The following is a 20636-nucleotide window of genomic DNA, read 5'->3' on the forward strand; positions in this document are numbered from 1 at the left end:
TCTTCACTCCCTCTCCTGTGGGCTTCTCCTCCGCTTCTCTGCCCAGACGGAGACGCGAGGGCTGTGACGCCACAGACTCGGCCAAAGTTTTGCTTTGAGCCCCCTCCTCCTCCGCAACCCTCTCCGACAGGTAAGCCGTATGATGTTTCACTATCGCGGCTTGTGCAGGGAGGCATGGGGGTACTTGTCCAAAGGTGGGGGAATCAGATTGTTTCTCTTTATCAAGAATCTCCCATTGTTTTTGTGTGGGAGATAATTGGGAGTTGGGCAACGCCCTCACACGAGTGCTCTCAGCATTAAGAGTCATATTTGAACATTTAGGGTCCTGCAGGCTCCTACCTTGAAGTTCCTGTGGTATCGCCGCTGTTGTGGAGGTCATTGGGGCCGGATGCCGTTGGCGAGTAGGTTTTTTCAGAGGGCTCCTCAGGTCCAACACTGAGTCCTCGCGGCTCGATCGACTGCTTCGCAGGGACTGCCCCGACTCCTTCATGGGGTCCAGGAAGGTGTCCAGGAAGTCAAGGGAGGTCAAGGGAAGCCTCCGCTCCCCGTGCCTCCACGGACTGCTTCCAACCTCAGCTTCCAAACTCCGCGTCCGCTCCGCGGACTGAGGTGGGTTTTGTAGAGTGGGTCCTCCCACTGACACATGAAGTGATGGGAACCAACCTATTTCTTACATGCATCAGGCACCTGTGTTTCCAGGTGCTCTCATTTCAGCCAGGTATAAGAACCGAGGTACATACAGAGGCATGATTTGTCCACGATTACACATGTGGGGAATGCCATTTTCCTGATTCCACGTGGGGTCTATATGTAAAACATACATAATGCAGTATTTCTAACAGCGTAACCGAAATCTGTAACGCAGGCTATAGCTAGTGTTTGAAACATCTATAGATCAATGGACACAGAAGTATGTTTTATCTGTGGCATTGCTGTGTTAAACAAGCCACAAAAGCACTGACCTGGGGAGGCGTGCGCTGTTTAACCAGGAGAAAAATGCTGCATGAGCAAGGCCTGAAAATGAAATCATTGACCGGGATTTAGTATCAACAAAATTCCCTGGTTATAAATGTATATATGATTCAGCTACCATTACGATAGAAGAAACCTATTATACTGGTGCATGCGATAATGTTATCTTTGCTGGATTATAATACCTGGGAATGTTTCGTTCAATATACCCAAGACCCCCCATCATTTCTATTATCTAAGCGTAATACTGGGTGCCAGAAGACTTGGAAATAGAACATTTAATGTAATATCAGTGCTGCACACATAAATGCATAGCACCACACAGTTATTTAAAATTGAAAACACCCACGAGTTGCTTCTCACCCAGGGACTCACTGACACACTTCAAGGCGCGCACTGCACACTACCCCACAAAATTTAGCAGCTCCCCTGCAAACCATGCTGTGTGCCCCCCCCCCCACCCCCCAACCTCCTTAACAAAGCAGAGGGCACGCCACACCCCGGGCCAGTCCGAACCACCACGTTTGCGGAATGTCCATGATGATTATGCTGCTGCAGGGGCATGCACTACTGCAAAGGAAAGAAGTACATATGTTAATCACATGTGAAAGAGAGTGCACTGTCTGAATGTGTGTGCATGTGGCCAGGGGAAGGAGGGCCTCTGTTTGGGATTCTGATTGGGATTCTAGGTCCCAAGTTAAAAGCTGTATTCATGATTTGAATGAAATGACATAATGAGCAAAGAAAACATGATAAATGTTCTGACATGGTGATAAGGCCTACACTGGTGCAGACAGCATTGGCATGTTTTCTTACAGTTGCATGGCATTTTTAGTGGCATTATGGTCAAAGACAACATTGTGAATTATCTTATGTGGGGATACTGATCTACACTGATGCAGCCAATATAGACATGTATTCTTACAGTGGCATGTTTTTACTAGAATTGTGGTGAAAGTCAAAATGATGAGTGTTCTCACATGCTGATAGTGGCCTACATTGGTGTCATAGGTATGAACAGGTTTTCATACAGTGGCATGGTACTAATACTGGCATTATGGATAAAGCCAACAGCGTTCTTACAGCTGGACACTGGCTTACATTTGCACAGCCAATATGGGCCTGTTTTCTTGCAGTAGCATGGCATTGTTAGTGGCATTGTGGCCAAAGCCAGCATGACGAGTGTTCTGACATGGTGAAAAAGCCTACAGTGGTGCTGCCAGAATGATCTTGTTTTCTTACAGTGGCATGGTGTTTTTACTGGTTTATGGGCAAAGACAGCATTGTGAGTGATCCTGCATAGGGATATTGGCCTGTATTAGTGCAGCCAGTATGGGCATGTGTTCTCACAGTGGTATGGCATTTTTACTATCACTATGGAAACAGTCATAATGATGAGTGCTCTTTCATGCAGATACTGGCCTACATTGGTGCAGCCACTATGGCCATTTTTTCTTACAGTAGCATGTCATTAATACAGGAATTATGGAAAAAGCCAACATTATGTGTGTTCGTACAAGGGGATACTGGTTTAAATTTGTGCAGTCAGTATGGGCATATGTTCTTACATTAGCATGGTGTTTTCCCTGACATTATGGGGAAAACCAACATGATGAGTGTCCTTACATGGGGTCACTGGCCTACATTGGTTATGTCAGCTTTTGCATGTTTTCATACAGTGGAATGGCATTTTTACTGGCGTTATGGGCAAAGACAACATAAGTAGTATTACATGGAGATACTTCCCTACACTGGTGCAGCCAGCATGGCCACATTTGGGTACAGCCAGTATGCATTTTTTTTTACAGTGGCAGAATACTGGAATATATTGTGGGTACAGGCATAATGAAAATGTGTTGGAACATGCTCCTGTTCACTGTTGGTGATGTGGCATTTATTTCATTTTTTATCTAGGTTATTGGGCAAAACCGAATGTAAACTGTGCCGCTTTTTACCGATTTTTTCACAGAAGGTGTGCTGCAAAAGGCACCATTTTAAATCATTATTTCGAATCAATATTTAAAGAAAATGTCTCTGGGAGTGGTCCCCATCGACCTCACTATGCCTGATCGCTCGCGCACATTCATGGGAAATGCTTGCACCCTTTTGATTAAAAATATCCCCAGCCTCTATTGTTCGAGGAGGGGTCCATGCATCCATGCAGCTTTTCTACATCTATATCTATGTAAGGGTCTCTGTTCTGATGCATGCCTTTGCAATGGTTCCGGCACAAAAAGACCAAAATGTAGCTATGATCAAATGGACTTTTTAAATTGGGTTATTTTCTAAACTTGTCAGACATAAGAACATTATGTACAGCATTTATTAATGTTAAAACCTTTGAACTGTGCTTTGTGTAATGCCACTTCGGCTTACAAAAATGCAGGCCATATTTTTGATTTTATCAAACAGTTGCATTTAGTTGTATTCATTCAGACGTGACTGACTGCTGACTGGTCCCTCAAACTTGTTAGTTTAGCCCGACATTCTATTTACTCAAGTTTTTGCACAGGGATCATGTACGTGGGGAAGGTCCAGCTGCTGCCATTAAAAACATTTCAAGTAGTAGTGTGCCACCCTGTGGAAACTTTAGGAAATGCAGAATGTAAACCTACATTCTTGCAAAGGGGACATGTTAAGAAGACAATTAATACCAGGTAGAAGTAATGCATTCCTCAGGTATAGCAACCATTCGAAGACATCCTCATTTCCCACCCTCGCTCCTGCACCTTAGACCCATTTGTCCTCCTCCTCACTCATTAGCCCTCACTCTTCACTCCTCCGTCTCACACCTCATTCTTCCTCTTCGTTCGTGACACACTGTACACTTTAAGACATAACTCCTCATTTCACATTTCATTGCTTCCCAGCTCCACTTGCATCCTTACCCCTTAAGTCATTAGTACACTTCTTGACTCATCACACCTCCCTCCTGTACTTTCCGATTCTTCCCTCTTTCTCACCAATTCCCGCTTTTAGCTCTGATTGGTTAAAGCAGAGCTGTCACCTGACCCGCTACTCGCGAGTATGACCTGCAAAAAAACAACAAACACTCAGGCCACAAACGTGTCAGGAAACCCACGAGCAGTGCATACTGAGAAAAAAGCTCATCACTCACTAACGTGACGAGCCCGCTACAGGATCGGACTGGCCTATAGGACAACAGGCCCATGGCCGAACCAAAATCCAAAATGCAGGTGTGGGCCACTTGTCTTGGCATTTTGGGCCAGTTTGATGAGTTAATTCACTCTGCTGCTAGTTGTTTTGACCGGAGTTGCTGAATAAATATTTTTTAATGCAGAATTTGCATCACACTTTATCAAAAAACTCCCCGTCGTTACTATTTAAACAGTGTCACAAAAAGAATGAATAACCAGTTGCAACTGTGGGCCACTTTTTTATTGGTGCCTGCGACAATTTTATGGCCCATCCCGACCCTGGCCCGCCACATGCAAAAAAAGCTTTTTATCTCTGACAATGGCTTCACTGAGGTCTGCTTCTGCCAGTGACAGAGCTTTGACCTCCCATGACCTCCTAAAGCTAGCAGATTTTGCAGCCCGGAAGTATAAACCCTAGCTAGCACAGGGGCAGGGGTCCCAGGCTTGTCCCCTGAAGAGCTGCACATGGGAGGAACAGAGGTGAGCTGGTGACAGGGAGGCAGAGAGATCCATTATGGAACTTCTGTTGCGCGTATAGCAGAGCTCATGAGAGTTTCAAAATTGATGAATTTCGGCCTCAATACATAAACACGCGAGCAAACAGTTGCTAAATATACATCAGTTGACACGCTGGTGTCACGCAGCGTATTATCACAATAGATCCATGCTCTTAATTCATGTATGATAATCGTGGGGCATAACTGGAACCCTACATTAAAAGGAGCTCATCGCTAGATCTAGCATCGCTTCTCGTTATGCATTACCTGCAATGTATGATACAATATGATATGGCATTTATAACGCGCCTATACACAAGTGTTTCAAGGCGCGACAATGTAGACATTCAGGGGATCCCGGAAGGCCTACCCATTCTGTCTATTCCTGACGGAGACTGGCGTGCGGCACACTTTGCTTCCCTTTCTCATAGAGGCCACCCATGGCATCACATATGCAGTGATGCTCATTTGGCTGGTTGCCCAGTGATGTAATTGATTTTAGGGCAGAAGACGTCAACAGACCAGAGAGACCCTTGTTGCCCAGGGCGAAGAACATGCACCAATACAAATAACCAGGGGTAATGAAATGTCACCCTAAACATGGAGACTACCGCTAATCATCACCCATGCCTGTGACCACCAGACCCTAAGTACTGGGCAAGCAAACAACGCACGCGGCCAGGTGCCCTCGCCAGAGTTACACTGCCAGTACAGTTTACCACAATGTAGGTTTCTGCAGCTTTGCTGGGCAGTATAGAAAAGCTCATGTGGGAGAGTTAAACCAGGCCAAGGGCAACATGGCTTCCATAGCGCCTCCCATGAGTGTGATACATTGACTGCATTCACCAGACTTTCCCATTCCTCTTTGTGGCTCCAGAGGGATGAAAAACAATGTTCCTGGTCAACCCAATACGCGTTGGCTCCCGTTCCCATGCGCGTTAGGTTTCCCACGGTTTGAAAGCCACATTTGGCTCAATTGTGTCAAGTGTTGGTTTAGCTCCAATGAAAGTAGCCGCTTTACCCAGACATAGGCATTATATGCCGAATAAATTCTACAATTAATAGACTTATCTAGAACCAGCATAGTCAGTCCTGTTTCGTTGAGTATTGGCTTGGGGACCTTAACCATCAGATCGCTAAAATAGGATAAAGGTAGAGACATTCTTTTCACGCCTGAAGCCATTATGGTGCAATAGTATTTTGGGGTTTGTTCAGCCACCTAGTGCTCTGTCTGGACAGAGACATGTATTCTAGAGGCACATTTTCTGAGGTGTAAAATCCCCCTTACATCTCAGTTATTACATTATTCTGAACTGCTATGAATGAGGGTGGAAAAGGCAGCAGTAGAAGACTTAGTGGAGAGGAAATCTGTAGGACTAATGCTATTTTAGAGTCTTCTAGCCTAGTTGCCAGCGTAAGAGCGCCTGGAGACTGCCCTTGGGTGGTATCAGTGTGCGGTATAAATCAACATAGCATAACATAACATAACATAACAAAGGAGACAGATTTTATTGGCCCCATTGGCTATAACCCCTATGATGAATTCGCTGTTCACAACTTTTCTACCTTCTATTGTTCTACAACAATTCAGTCCTGGAAACTTAAGTGATTTTCTTATACAGTGGATACCTGAGGTCCCTAGCAGGTCTGATATGCTCGTCGGCATAGTTGGGAAAAATTAGGTCTTGGTTTAATTCAAAGAGTCTCGGGCATGGCACAACGATCTACTGTGTGCAATATAGCTGGCATTGAGCATTTCAGATCTGATACAGAGAACAAAACACTGGTGCGTGGAAAGATAGGAATAGTCTTCAACTAAGTGTCAGTATATCTTGAAATACCCTGTAGAATTCTTCCAGGATAACATTAAGCCTGTAGATGTATTAGGCTGCATTTCATGGACAGTACCCTTAATTTTCCCCTGTGGAGATTGGGTTCTTCAGCTCATCGCTCCTCACTTGCGGGAGACCAGACAAGACCTTCTCTTCATCTAATATCTTGTAGATGTCATGCAAGGTCATCAAGTCCTCACCCAGATGCCTAATTGCAACAACCTTATCCCACGTGTTCTTGAGCCTTAAATATCCCTGGGATCCTGCCTGCTCTGTTCCTTCCCACAGCTTTGATACTTGATCGTAACCGAGAGCTAAGCCTGCCCTCTGGGTCCTAAGGGGATTATATTTGTAATCAAGATTCTGGAGCAATTTCAGGTCAGGCAGAGAGTTTGACGAGATAAGGCGTCATTCGATTCTTGCCATAGCCTTTTCTAATTGATTTAATATGATATGGAGCAATTTATTTTCTCTAGCCATAATCAGCATAATTGTACTGTACCCCTGATTTTGAATTCACTTCTCAAAAGTCAACATTTGGTAACACCATTTTGTCAATTTCACTCCAATTCCTGGACCATCCCTACCTGGTGCCTCAGGAATGATGTATTCATTCAGAAAATAATCTGTATAATATAATTTAGACCAAAAACAGATGGGACTACCAAAACGTTTTCTATGGAGAGGTAAACCAAAAGATTCTTGTATATATTTGCGAAAACGTTAATTTTCAGGGTTTCACCTTCTTGCCACCTACCACCTAAATTTCTATCTGCATTTGTCTCTTGTACCAGCTTCCCTTCTTTCTCCCCACTGTCTCTTCAATTGACTGAAAAGTCTCTAACCTTTTTCCTCTTGGTGAATCCAAATCCCTTAATCTGCTCCTGGCCCCTTTTATTCCTTCTAGATTTGCCTTTTAATATTTTACAAAATGTGGCAATGCATATCATGCCTGTGAATGGGCCCCTGCTAAGGCGCAGGCCACCTGTACAAGCGACCTCTCACTTGGTTATGTTCCTTGCTTCTATAGCATTTGTGTTCCCTTGGTACCGGGAAGCAGCTTCATAGCGTTTCCGCGGGTGCAGGATGGATGAAGGCGCGCAATAGGTGGTAGGGAAGGTGGTATCAGAAGATTGCGAAGGTGGGAACTCTCCTGTTCTGTAAATTGAAACCCTTTCCCGTCCCCTTTCCCACAACAAATGTTCATGTCAGCGTACCCCATCACTCCCATTTTCTCCTCCACACACTAGTGAAAATCTCAAAAAAGGACATGTAAGCACCATGCAAAACTGAATAGACAAATTAATAAATAAACAAAGGGAGCAGAAGATGGAACATGCTCTATTAAGGCAAGGGATATAATCTGTGCTGTATCATTACTGGAGTAGCCCACCACCCAAATAGCTACCACGGTCCTATCTAAAATAATGTCCTTGAGTGAATAGTTGCAGGCTGTTTTTTTAATCTAGTCATTGTAGACTCACTGGGCGGCTCTCCAATGAGGTCCCATTTCTCAGCTATTGCCAGAGGGATTAAGGGAGCTCCTGAGCTGGGAACAGTTCTTATTTCCTGTATCTTTGGTGCATTTTGTTGAGCTGTTTATTGGTGCCTGGTGCTCTTGAAGGCAGGGGCGCTCCACAGGAAACGTTGTGTATATTAGGTTATTAATAAACACATCATTTCAAATGCTCTTAGGCATCCCCAGAATCCTGGTCAGAATGTGGCCATAAAGAAAGAGACTGCAGTCAGAACTACACCGGTGTGCAGAAAAATCAACACTGTCACTGTTCTACCAGGCTTTTCTAGGAAACTCTTGCAAGCATTGGCCCATTTTCAATTTCCTCACACATCAACCAAACATTGTTTCTAACGTTGTGACAAACTGTTCCGAAAAATACATCTCAGGACTAGCATAACAAATGTTTCATGCATAACTGTTGGCACCATGGAAGCTGTATGTAAAACCATGATCACCGGCTGTACTCACAGTATGGCAGGACCAGACAGTTCTTTCGCTGTGGTGTCACATTGGGCAAGCACTAGAAAAGAACAGCATTGGCACAGGTTAATGGGCATCATCTAAACCTGGGAGGACTGGACAGTGCATGGTAGCAAGGCTGGCAAAGGCACCCACACTCAGGGAATGCCTTGACGAGATTACAGCGATGTCCGGGAAGACCTACCTGTAACATATGAGGTGACTTGGAAGTTTGGAATGTGCACGTCGGGGAGGTGAATCCTGGTAAGGAGCAGGCTGGGAATGTGTATGTCGGCCATGTTCATGGTGTGCGGCCCAACCTCGGAGGGGGAGGCGAGGACAAAGGACGCAGGCCAGGAGTCGTATCCTAGAGTGGTGATTCCGTTCTTTTCGGATTTGGAGTATTTCTTCTCGCCTGGTTTCTTTTCCACCCGCACTCGGCCTCCAGCATTGGTGAGTTTTCCAGAGTGGATGGCGGCCCGGCAGATGGAAGAGCTCTGAGTAAAGAAAAGACATGGATTGTGAAATGTGGATGTTGTCCTCTTTCTATTTCTATCTCATGACTGAGTGATCAACATGGTGAGTAGTTTGTCAAATGGAGGGCTGGCTGAATATTGATCTTACTTCTGTGTATATATCCGTTCCCCACACTTTCCATTCTTGGGTCTGACATCCTTGGGGGCAGATTACTCTACAATGGAGACAAAAGGTGACAACTGTCAAATCTTCTATATGCCTCTTGACTGCGCACGATTTGAATCACTTTCCTTCCATTATGTACGTCCCTCCTCCCCCCAGTCAGTTGCCAAAATGACCAATTGTCATTTCATGTTCCGCAGGATCCACGCTGGGTGTGCACCCAAAGAGAAAGGGGCAGGTGGGAGTGGCCTTCCTGAACTAGCCTTTGGAACCATTGCTTATGGAAGCCAGCACCCAACAGCGAGTGACTTTCCTGGTTATGGGGTGCCCCTGGCTGCTGCATTCTAACCCCCGGAGTACTCTGAGGTTTTACTCTTTAGATTGCCCTGTGTGTTATTGCTTTCTTTAGTCACTCTACTTTCTATTAGTTCGCATAATTCGAAGGGTGTATGCTGAAACAAGGCTGGGCACGTGTCCATCTGTGCCCTTCTCAGATGGTCATATCTTTTCCCGAAACAGCCAATGCCTACACATGACACTGTATGAAACGGTAAAAGAGTAACATACTATAAACGATGCCTCCACAGACCCCTTATGATGGGCTAGGGGACGCTTACACAAAGGGCATTGGGCAGCCAGATTACACTACCTCCCAAAGTGCACATACGGTAGTGTGGACAGCTACACGGCATAGAAGCAGCAGCCAATCAGGATGCACTATCATGTAGCTAATTTTGCCTGAATTTGACCTATAGCAATGACGAAACTGACAAGATGTGCTTTCCCGTGACAGTGTAGATGGCAGCAATGTTTGAGGACTGTGAATTGTGGTGTGCTACAGTGCTTGGGCCCTCTTGTCTGTTTACAGGAGGTGTTCATGCAAGGAAGGAGGGCGGGCTACAGAGTGCGCAGGTCCCAAACAATGGACAGATTACAGCGGGGAGACATTTTATAGGGCCCGATTCATGGAACTTTTAGCGCCAACAAACACCGGATTCACAGAGTGGTGCAAACTATATTTTTGCAGTGCAAAGTCACTTTGCACTGCAAAGGTACTTTTTGTACCACGAAGTATGCATGCTTAGCTCAGTGCAAAGAGTACTTTTGCAGTACAAAGTGAGTTTGCACTGCAAAAATACGCTTTGCACCGCTCTGTAAATCAGTGTGTTTGTTAGCAGTGCAAAGTCACTTGTGGACGAGTGCAAAGTCACTTTGCACTGCGCTAAAAATTCCATGAATCAGGCCCATAGTGTGTTAAGTCTATGCGCAAAGTGAATAAATATGTTTTTTTAGTCCTTTACAGTCTTAACATCTGTGGGAATGCTGTATGGATGAGTAGAGCCTTGTATGTAAGAAGTCGTCCCCCATGCTGATTGTAATGCGCCTCCTTCTCTCATGTTTGCCTGGTCTTGGTGAGGTGTGCATTGCTTCGTACGCAGCAAACTAGAATTCAGTGAGAGTCAGGGCAATATGTTCAGGGTGCGTGCGAAGGCAGCATTGCCGGTCAGGCTGCAGATGTAAGTTATTCTACTGTAAGGCCCTCATTCCGAGTATGGTGATAGTCATGGCGCTATTTGCGCCATGACTACCTCCCACACCGGTACCGACTCCGGTTTGGTTCAATGGGGATTTACCGGTCCATTCCGACCTTGGAGGGACCGGTAAATCCCCATATACCAAACGATTCCCCATTCCCGTTTGAGCCCCCATAGGGCTCAAACGGGAATGGGGAGGGCGCAAATAACCGGCCAGCATATGCAAAGCCCGATATTTGCGCCCAGGTCCCTTAACAGGTCCCGTCCTTAACACCTGGTCAGACCAGGCGTTAAGGAAGGGACCCGCTAAGGGACCTCATTGTAGGGTGCTAAGGGATTACTGGCACAGGTCTCCTTACCGGTGCCCAGTATCCCTTACCGCCCTACTCGGAATGAGGGCCTAAGCCTCCCTCCTTGCAGTACGGTTATCATTGATGTGGCAGTGACTATGCAGGACTTTAGTGCAGAGGCCCCCAGTGTAGGCCTGCAGTCCTCGTGTCCAAAGACGAGTCATCAAGGCCCGCGCAGAGCTCAGACTACTCAAGCTAATAGGCCACGAGACCACCAGACTATTGCCGGTTAGACAACAATATTGATATGATATATGTTATTTATAACGCGCTTAATACCCAGCGTTTCTAAGCACGGACCGGGGATCGAACCTGTGGTGCTCCGTGTTGTCTTGCTTCCAAGGCGAGCACGTTGCCCCTGAGCTATCCTCCCGAGAATTTAAGAGTTAGAAATACATTTCATACTTAATTATGGGCTTACAATGAAGCATGTTGTGACTCATACCTGTGCACTACAGCCGTATAAAAGTAAGAATGATGCAGACTTTCCTTCAGATTACCGGTTATGCAAAGTTGGGCATTATATCGATCAAAGATACCCTAGGGGTGTATAATATTAAAGCCGCCTTGGCTGCTATTTATGGCAGAGTGACCCATACTGCTTGGTCCTTGGTCTCCGAAGAGAACAAATACTGTAAAATTGCATTTCTGACACTCAACCTGCATTCATCTGAAAAGGTCTTATCATTAGGGCAAGGGTCTGCAACCTTGAGCTCTCCAGATGTTTCGGACTACAATTCCCATGATATCTGGCTATTGACTATGCTGGTTAGGGAGGATGGGCGTTGTAGTCCAAAACATCTGGAGAGAGAAAGGTTACAGGCCCCTGCAGTAGGACCACAGTGGGCCAAGCAGACGTAAAACATCTTCTTTGGTGAATTCCTGCTTGGGAGACCCTGAAGTGCCCCATATTTCAATGGATGTGCGCACCCGGCATGCAGAGGATACAATTGCCCGGCTGCTTCTTCAGAAGGGTCAGGGCACATGAGTGGACTGCCAAGGCAGAGCTGCAAGTGCCCTGGTGATGGGGCATCTGACGAATCAACATTGTACCTTAAGCTCATTTTTTTCTTTTAATGGATGATCGGGGGTGGGGAGGCCATGAAACCACTGCCCAGTGATCTTCGCGTTCGTGAAACTGAATCAGCATTTTAACTTTGCATAAGTGCTCTTAAATCTAATGACTTGGGGCATTATTCAGAGCGCCATGTAAAATACGAACAGTGTCATTCTATGATGGACCAACACCTTTCTTATTTGCACCACACTGAATAGGGAGCAAATGAGAAAAGTGTCGCTCCATCATAGAATTCCGCTTTTCGTATTTTACACAGAGCTCAGAATCAGGTCCGTAGGATGTGACAGAAAATATTACCTAGAGGGTGATCAAAAAAGAAGGCACTTGATATCAACTCTTAAAGATCTGGCTATACTGGGGTGCTTATCAATGACATTTTAAGAGTCTTTATGGATACCTGTGCAGGATGGATACACTTTGTGATTTCAATGAACGTGACTTGACACTGCAGATACGAAAAGATGACCATGGGGGATATTGTCAGCCCCATTTGAAATGGGGTGTAGCAGGAATTGTGAATGTAAATGCAAGGCGTAAAGCCTTCATGCCTGGATTTCCCGCTCTGCCCTATTTTCCTGAACAAGGCAGGGTAGGGGGATGGAGTGGAGGTAAGATCTCTGTTGTGCTTGTTTTGTTTTAAGCTTGCCTGACATTTCCATGCAGGTAATAAACAAATGGATTCTTATGGAATCCAGCTCGGTTTTGCATCTGCTAAAGACCAGGCAGATGCCATAGGAATCCATTCGTAAACAACACCTGAAAAGCGTCATTTTCGGCTGGTATTTATTTCTTCACAAGATGTAGATGAAAACTAAAGAGTAAACAGGGATATGTCCTGTTTAAGTCTTTATAATTTAACTGTGCCTTCAGAACATTTAAATTGCTTGTAGGAGACCCAACATCATGTAAATGCTAACATTCATAGCCCCCTGCCTGCAATTTGCATGTGAGAGAAAATAACCCTGTGTACCATGAGCAACAATGGCTATACAAATAATACCATGCCTTTTTAAAGGATATCCATCAAAACTCTTTACAATCAACCATATTGTAACTTTATCCAATAACCTTATACCAGGATTACTTACAAACATTTGTTCTTCTTTATGAGTCTGCTATCTGGAGTAAGAAGGTAACAAGGAAGCTGGCCTCTAAGTCAAACTTGAGCATGACCCAGTCTTAGATCATTCCTTACAGGATTCTGCAACCTGCAGCTCTCCTGGTGTTTTGGCTTCTCTGCTCCCTCCCTATTGAGGTTGCTGTTTGGGGCTGATGGGACTTGTAGTCCAACACATCTGGAGAGTAAAAGGTTGCAGATCCATGGCTTACTGACTGGAAGGGCCTTTTTTAGCCTCCCTTTGGGTTTTTCAGCCAGCCTATGGCATTTCCCAGTTGAGACTTTGGTGAAAAGCTGCCCTCACAAGAAAGGGATTTCACTAAGCAATTTGTTAAACATACGGGGGACTCATGCTGCCCCCAGAGTGCAAGATAAGATGTACCTGAATTTTCCATCCCCACATAATGGAAAGAGACTATTTCTTCAGGCCTGTATTCGCTAATTCCAGGTTCTGCTAATCACTGGGAAATTGAGTGTTCCAATGTTTAAACCGAGGGTTCACCGATCTTCAGTCGGCAGGCTAGATACCCCATAACACATGGGGATATGTTACAGAAACTTTGCACTGGTGCAAGTGCAATTTTGCATGGTATTAGCAGTACAGCAAAAATTCCTCTAATGCAAATAAAAAAAAAATGCTTTCAACATATTTGTGCAGCAAGACAATGTTTTGCGGTAGTGTTACTACAGTTCTGTTATAACACTGTTGCAAACGTCATCCTGGGGCAAAAATGTTTGGAAATAATATGTTTTTTGCATAAGGGCAGGTTTTAAACTAGTACTAGCACGCTTCATGCATTCAGTAGAATCCTTTTTCACTTCTGTGCAGTGACAAAGGTGGTGCCATCAATCCTGTATGGCTTAGATTATCAGGCATTTGAAAGGAATTGGGTACTAATCGAGGGTCGAATGCATAAGCAAAGTTTCAATCTTCCCCTAGTTTACCAATGACCTCTTTGAGGGTTGAATTGAGATTGACATCTCTGAGGGGGTGGTTTTGTTGGAGGATTCTTACATTGTGTGGTAATCGTCTTTCACTGTCGGTTGGTTCAATGTTTCTAGAATTAAGTGTTGCAGTGGCTGAAGGGAGCTCTGTTACTTTGCAAAAATGTAAACATTCTGCTAATTCAATCTTAAGTGACTGCAATCAATCAATTGAAGTTGGATTGCCAATCCAAATGCTGTCAAAACATTTTTCTTTCAGATTGGATCATCACGATTGGCCGAATGCGAAATTATAAAGTACATTCATCCCTCTCTGTGGTTGATAAGCCATTGGGTTCCATACCTCCCTACCTTTGCTGGTTTCCAAATGTCTACTAGCGTAACCCATTCTTGAGGTTCAGTTTAAGCCTGCTGAATAGTAGAGAGGTTCTTTTGGCGTGTCAAGATTGCAAGCAATTGTGTATGCATTGTGATAGATGCTCAATTAGCGATTAGGTACAATCACTACAACATATCCTGATTATGTGTGAAGCTACAAGAAATAAGGCTGCAGTCATTTGGCCGATTAGTTGAGTGTAGTGATCGGCTGAGTACAGAAGCCACCTGGAACAGATTAAGTTCAGGAGTACAGGCTATGTTGACAATAGAAGTTTTACAATTTTTAAGTAAAATCGATCTTATAAAAATTAAATGTTAATAATAAATGTTAAACCTAATGGTTCATCTCTGTGGTGAAGATTTTATCTGACTATTAATATTGGTATGGATTAATGTTTTATGTTTTATGACTGCTTTTAACTTTCTTACTTTCTTATTGAGATGATATATGTTTACAAATTGCTTGTTTGGAACAATATTTTTATTTTGTGTTATGTGAAAGGTTGATTTTATTAACCAAGCACATTAATAATAATTTAAAACAAATATTCAATTGTAAATATTTGACCTTAGCAATACTGTAATAAAATGAAATACAACATGTCTGCCATGAAAGTGTGCTTGTGCATGAATATTGTGCTATCCGAAAAAATGTTTTAAGAAATGTTCCCCCTCAGGTATAGTATGCTAACAAAAGCAATGGCCGGCACAAATAGTAGTGTTCAGGCATACTGCTCCCTGAAAAAAACAATCCCCACTAGAAATAGCACGCAGCAGAAATATTGTGTCTCTAGACTAATACCCCTCAGAAAAGGATACCCGTCAGAAGAAATGGCACCAGAAACATTGCACTGAGACTGACACTGGGGCAGGACTGGGAAATGAGAGCAACACTGAGGTAGAACGTGGTACTGGCAACAACATTGTGGTAGAAGTGGGTACCAAGAGCAACGCGGGTGTAGAACTGTGGCAGTAAGTGTCATACAGAACAGAACTAGGCACAAAGAGGGCATCCAGGAAGAACTCTGGCAGTGAGAGCCCAATGAGGATGAACATGACCACTGAAAGAAAGGAAATGTTGGGAAAACTAAAGAGTAACAAGTCAGATGGATTCCAAAGTCTAGACTACAATAGCAGCATCACAGAACCAGGAAGGTCACTCACTGCTGGCCCACTGGTGTTGTATACCAATAGTGCAAACTCTCTCAACTTTCACAGTGCGCACGTGCGCACACACCCACACACACATACACATACACACACACACACACATACACACACGCCCAAGCCCCACTGTGACGAAATGGCTTGTGTTCTGCAGGGCTATAAGGACAAGTATTGACTAAACTGTCTACTCAGCCCCCACGCTTGTACACACCAACAGTGATCCCAATCATAAATGAAAAGCAGGCACAGCTAAGAAATATACCTCCAAAATTAAAGGAATGTCCAATAAAAATTCTATTATATATATATATATATATATATATATATATATATATATATATATATATATATATATATATATATATATATATATATATATATATATATATATATATATATATATACTTTAAATAAATATACCTCCAAAATTAAAGGAATGTCCAATAAAAATTCTATTATATATATATATATATATATATATATATATACTTTAAATAAATACTCTAATGTGCCAATAACCACGAAAACACTATAAAAATCCATCCCTGTAAAAAAGAAATACAGGTTTTTAGCAGGGAGGAAACACAGGGAAGAAATGTAACCAGGCATTTAAAAAGCAAATGGTCTTGTTGAAAAAAGATGCAAATGGGACCTAGACAGTTTCTAGGGCCCCAAAAGGTGGGCCCAGGGGAAAGGGTCAGGGCAAAGTACCTTAATCCAATGTTTATGCTTCGATGCATTGAACCAGGCTTTGAGCTGTACTTCAGTGTCAGTGGAACCAGGTTCGGGTGCAGTTCAGGGGTGGACTGGGAAATAAAAGAGGCCCTGGAAATAATTACTGGGGACCAAAAGAGGCCCTGGAAATAAAGTTCAAAGTGGCCCCATATGACACATTTTCAGCAAGCCCAATGCTTTTCCTATGAGAAAAAGTGGAAATACCACAGAAAAGAGGCCCAGGGTGCAGAGGCCCACCGGGAAATCTCCAGAGTTCCCTATATGCCAGTCCACCCCTGGTGCAGTTAGTCGTGTGTGGTCAAACGGCGAGCTAGCATCTAGTCAGTTGGAATCTATAGCTCAGTGCGGTTGAATGCAGTGTTTGGTTGGTGTAGTTAAGATGGCTCACCAGGGTTAGTTCGAGGATTGAGTCGGTTTGGTCGCTGGTAATCGCTGGTTCGGGTCGGCGAGTGAATCAGTGCTCCTGCAGTTTGATTCAAAGTTCATCAGTTCAATACATTGACCTTGGTGATTCAATGCCGGGATCGAAGAGGCGGCAGTTTCAGTTTGTTCGCAGCAGTGAGCATGTTGTTCGAGCTGAACAGGTGACATGCTCTGCCTGGCACGATATGGATGTGAACCAGTGTCATTACGCGCTGCCACGAGCAGCGTAGCAGACTCAGGGAAGGACATCCATCTGGTTAGTGGAGCTTGTATGCCATATGGCAACTCTGGTGATGCACAGTACCTCGTTTCCTCAGTGGCTCCAGGGTTCCACAGCACTTCCAGCCAGTGATGCTGGGCACCATCTTGGATGGTAGGTGTGTGCACCGGGGACCACTGACATCACGCTGGGCATGTGCTACACTTGGTGCGTCAGCGGTCCCTAGGAAATGCTGTACAGCTTCATTCCCATGCCAGCTCCATGAGAGACACATTCAGAGACCGCTCGTGCATCTCAGCATTTTCGTTGTGTTTGCTCCTGATGTTTCCTCTTCTCTATGTCTCCCTGTTCTTAGGAGCTCTTCCCTGGCCTTCCTTGCCTTTTTCTGCATCTGGAGTCCTTCTTCCTTGCTCTGATGTCCCTTCTGCCTTTCTCTTTTTGCTCCCTACTCTGCTGCCCAGTCCTTTGTCTTTGCCATCTTGTTTACTTTACCTTGGGATTCCTTCTCTTCGTGATCCTTCCTTGCTCTCTTCTGTTCCACCATCGATTCCGGTACCCTAACACAGTGCTTGCACTGTCTCTGCGTCACATTAATCTGGGTTACTGCTCTTGTTACGCAGGGAGGCCGGTCCGGTGTTGTCATCATCTTGTGGGTGTGCCAGGCCTTCTTTCTGAACCACACTAGCCTCACAGAATGTGGTGCACTGATCATCATGGCACAACCTCATTCTACTACAGGAATATCAAGTACAAAGTGCCAACATATCACATTGCTTGACAGCCAATTTGGCAATTGTCGTTGGAAGGTTCAATGAAGTGTCAATAGCAGCACTGGTTTGAGTTCAGTGAACATGGTTCAACTGTGGTTTGACCAGTTTGAGGTGGTAGACTAGGGATCCAGGCTGACCTGGCCCTCCAGATGTTGTGATAACCAGTGCAGGGTCCCTATGACAGGGTGAGTCCTTCCAGGTTCTTCTCTTCCAGCCTAGGGAGGCTTGATGCAGAGTGGAAGATTCTGGTCCTAAGCAAGAGTCACCTCTAATGCGCCTAACAGTGGCTAAGGAGCAGAGCTTGTCTTTGCCTTGGAACACTGCTTCTTCACCTCAGTGGCTGATGACTTTGGAAAGATCAACTCCACCAAAAAGAGGTCCGAACGCAATCGTCTTTAAGTCTTGAACGGTCCAAAAGTGAATCCAAGAAGGAGTGTGAGACCCCTGTTTTATAGGGAAAGATCCACAGCTAATTGGAAAGAAGCAAGCCTGCTTTAAGGGGTCCAATCCCTGTCCTTGTGACACACAGTCCTCGCCTTCTTCAGTCATACCCAATGTGCTTTGTGCTAAAGGAAGTGGATGAGATTGGAAAGAAGGAAAGGTACTGAGAGAAACAAGATGATGAAAACATTCCCCAACTGTGCTGGGCTCCCTCATACTAAACTATTTCTGCCCCCTTTCCAGACCCATAGCATCAAAGACCCTTTGGTATGCAACACCCTGGTGCAAGGCTAGTCCTTTTGTGAAAGGTGTGACCTGTTATTCCTATTTCCCATGACATTTCCTGCTGAGGTGCTGTCTTGCTGGAGAAAGGTGTTACCTGACCTCATAAAGGATTAAAAGAGAGGTAGCCACCACTAGCTATGGTCCAGTCTGGGGAAAAAACACACAGCCTGTCCATGGCTGACCTGGCTCACAGTGTTGACACCTGCATGACAACAATTCAGGTGTGGCGTTAATTATTATATGATATACAAGCCACCATACCTCAAACTCAGGTATGATTTATATTTAAAGATTAAACTGCCACCAGGATGGCGATTCCTTATAATTTTGTAGTTTGGGAATGAAGGCACATATTTTAAATGCAACCTCTGTGCTGCAGAGACTTGGCTGTCACTGCAGCTGTGAAGCAGGCACCTATGACCTCTGAACCTGCTCTTTACCACTGGAGAGCAGGTGCTCTAGATCAGCATACTGATGGCATAGGGCACACAGTATACACAATGTTCTTGGCATGGAAAAGTGGAGACTGGTTAGCAGACCACCCTTTCTGAGAATTAACTGTATCATGTTAATATTAATAAAAATCAAAACCCTTGCCAGATGGCGATTCTCCAGGAACACACACACACAAACACATTTGTTTCAGCAATACCTTCCATTGATAACCCCCAGCTGTCTCTCTTTCTTGACCCCAATGATCTTTTATATGGCTTCCAAGCAGGGTTCAGACCCACAATGGGAACTGAATCGGTAATGATTTCGGTTCTTAATGATTTGGCTCTGTGCCAGGACCGTGAAGAGGTCAGTGTTTTTATTCTTCTTGACCTCTCTGCAGCCTTTGATACAATCGATCACAGTATTATGGTTCAGCAGTTGGTTCAGGCTGGTTTCCGAGGCATGCCTCTTGACTGGTTTATTTACTTTTTATCTGATCATCAGCGAACGGTTTTGCTTCATCCTTTCTCTTCAGCTCCTTTTTGCTATTTCGTGTGATGTCCCCCAGGGGTCTTCCCTCTCTCCTTTGTTATTTAACCTTTATCTCCGTCCTCTTGCTGATCTAATTACATCTTTTGGCGTCTGTTTTTACACCTATGCGGATGACACTCAATTATTTTTCCGTCTTAGCTCTCAGTCTTCTGATCCGCCTTCTAATCTCAGCATTTTTGTCCAGGATGGTTAAAAATAACCTTAAACTTAACGGTAGCAAAACTGAAGTCCTGGTTATTGGTACCCCAGACCATAGCTCGGTCTGGAACTCTTCTTTTTGGATAGAGTCAGTAGGTGTCCTTCCTGTACCTAGTCCTAGTGTAAAAAGCCTGGGGGTTAATATCCTCCCTTCAGGATCCAGAGAGGCTGAGATTGCTTCAGCCTGCAGTTCAGGTTTCCTCAGACTGAAACTGCTTAAGAAAGTTTTGTGTTTCCTTCCTTATGCCTGCCGTGCTAGAGTGGTCGCCTCCTCCACAATGGGTTCCATTGACTATTACAATGGGATATATTTAGGACAACTAGATTATCCGATTCAAAGACTTCAGATTTTTCAAAATGCTCCAGCCCGCATAGCCCTGGGGGCCACCAGATTAGAGCATATCACCTTGTTATTAGGTAAACTAAACTGGCTCCCGGTTAGGATACGGATTGAGTTTAAGATCTTGTGCATTTTGCACTAGACCTTCTACTCTTCCGGCCCTATCTTTTTACGGCAGAAGCTTAAAGCCTACACTCCTTCCCGTAGACTTTGCTCTAGCGACAAAAATCTCCTTGAAGTGCCACATTCCAGACCAGATCAGGAGTCTGCACTTTTTCTGTCCAGGCCTCTCAGACGTTCTTGGTTTTAGGAATCAACTAAACACCATGCTATTCAATACCTAATTTTGTCTGTTTGTATTTCTTCTGGGTTTTTTTCTGGTTCTTCTCGTTCTTAGCACCCAGATGCCTTTTAGGCCTTGGCTCGTGCTCTATAAATTCTAATACCAGATCTCCAGCTCCTGGGAGGCACAGCGGCTGGAAGCAGGATGAAGGGAGGGCCATTTTTTGACACTTCCCTCCCTGATTCCCACCTCTGTGGGGCCCTTAGCGGACAATGAGAGCATGTTCTTCCTAAAGGTCAGGACTCTAG

The 20636-nt window shown here is 44.5% G+C and overlaps 1 protein-coding gene across 1 annotated transcript in view; it reads right to left on the reverse strand.

Moving 5' to 3' along the window:
- LOC138536935 (protein AHNAK2-like) overlaps positions 1-20636 on the reverse strand; it is a 209945-nt gene that overhangs the window by 117171 nt on the left and 72138 nt on the right. Inside the window, exons 8-10 of the mRNA XM_069641414.1 lie at positions 9062-9128; positions 8643-8934; positions 8447-8498 (exon numbers count right to left, since the gene is read on the reverse strand). Coding sequence (XP_069497515.1) covers positions 8447-8498; positions 8643-8934; positions 9062-9128 — 411 coding nt within the window. The remainder of the gene's footprint in view (positions 1-8446; positions 8499-8642; positions 8935-9061; positions 9129-20636) is intronic.

The sequence above is a fragment of the Ambystoma mexicanum genome, chromosome 1q (genome assembly GCF_040938575.1).
Source record: "Ambystoma mexicanum isolate Mex_15411 chromosome 1q, UKY_AmexF1_1, whole genome shotgun sequence".
Classification (NCBI taxonomy): Eukaryota; Metazoa; Chordata; class Amphibia; order Caudata; family Ambystomatidae; genus Ambystoma; species Ambystoma mexicanum.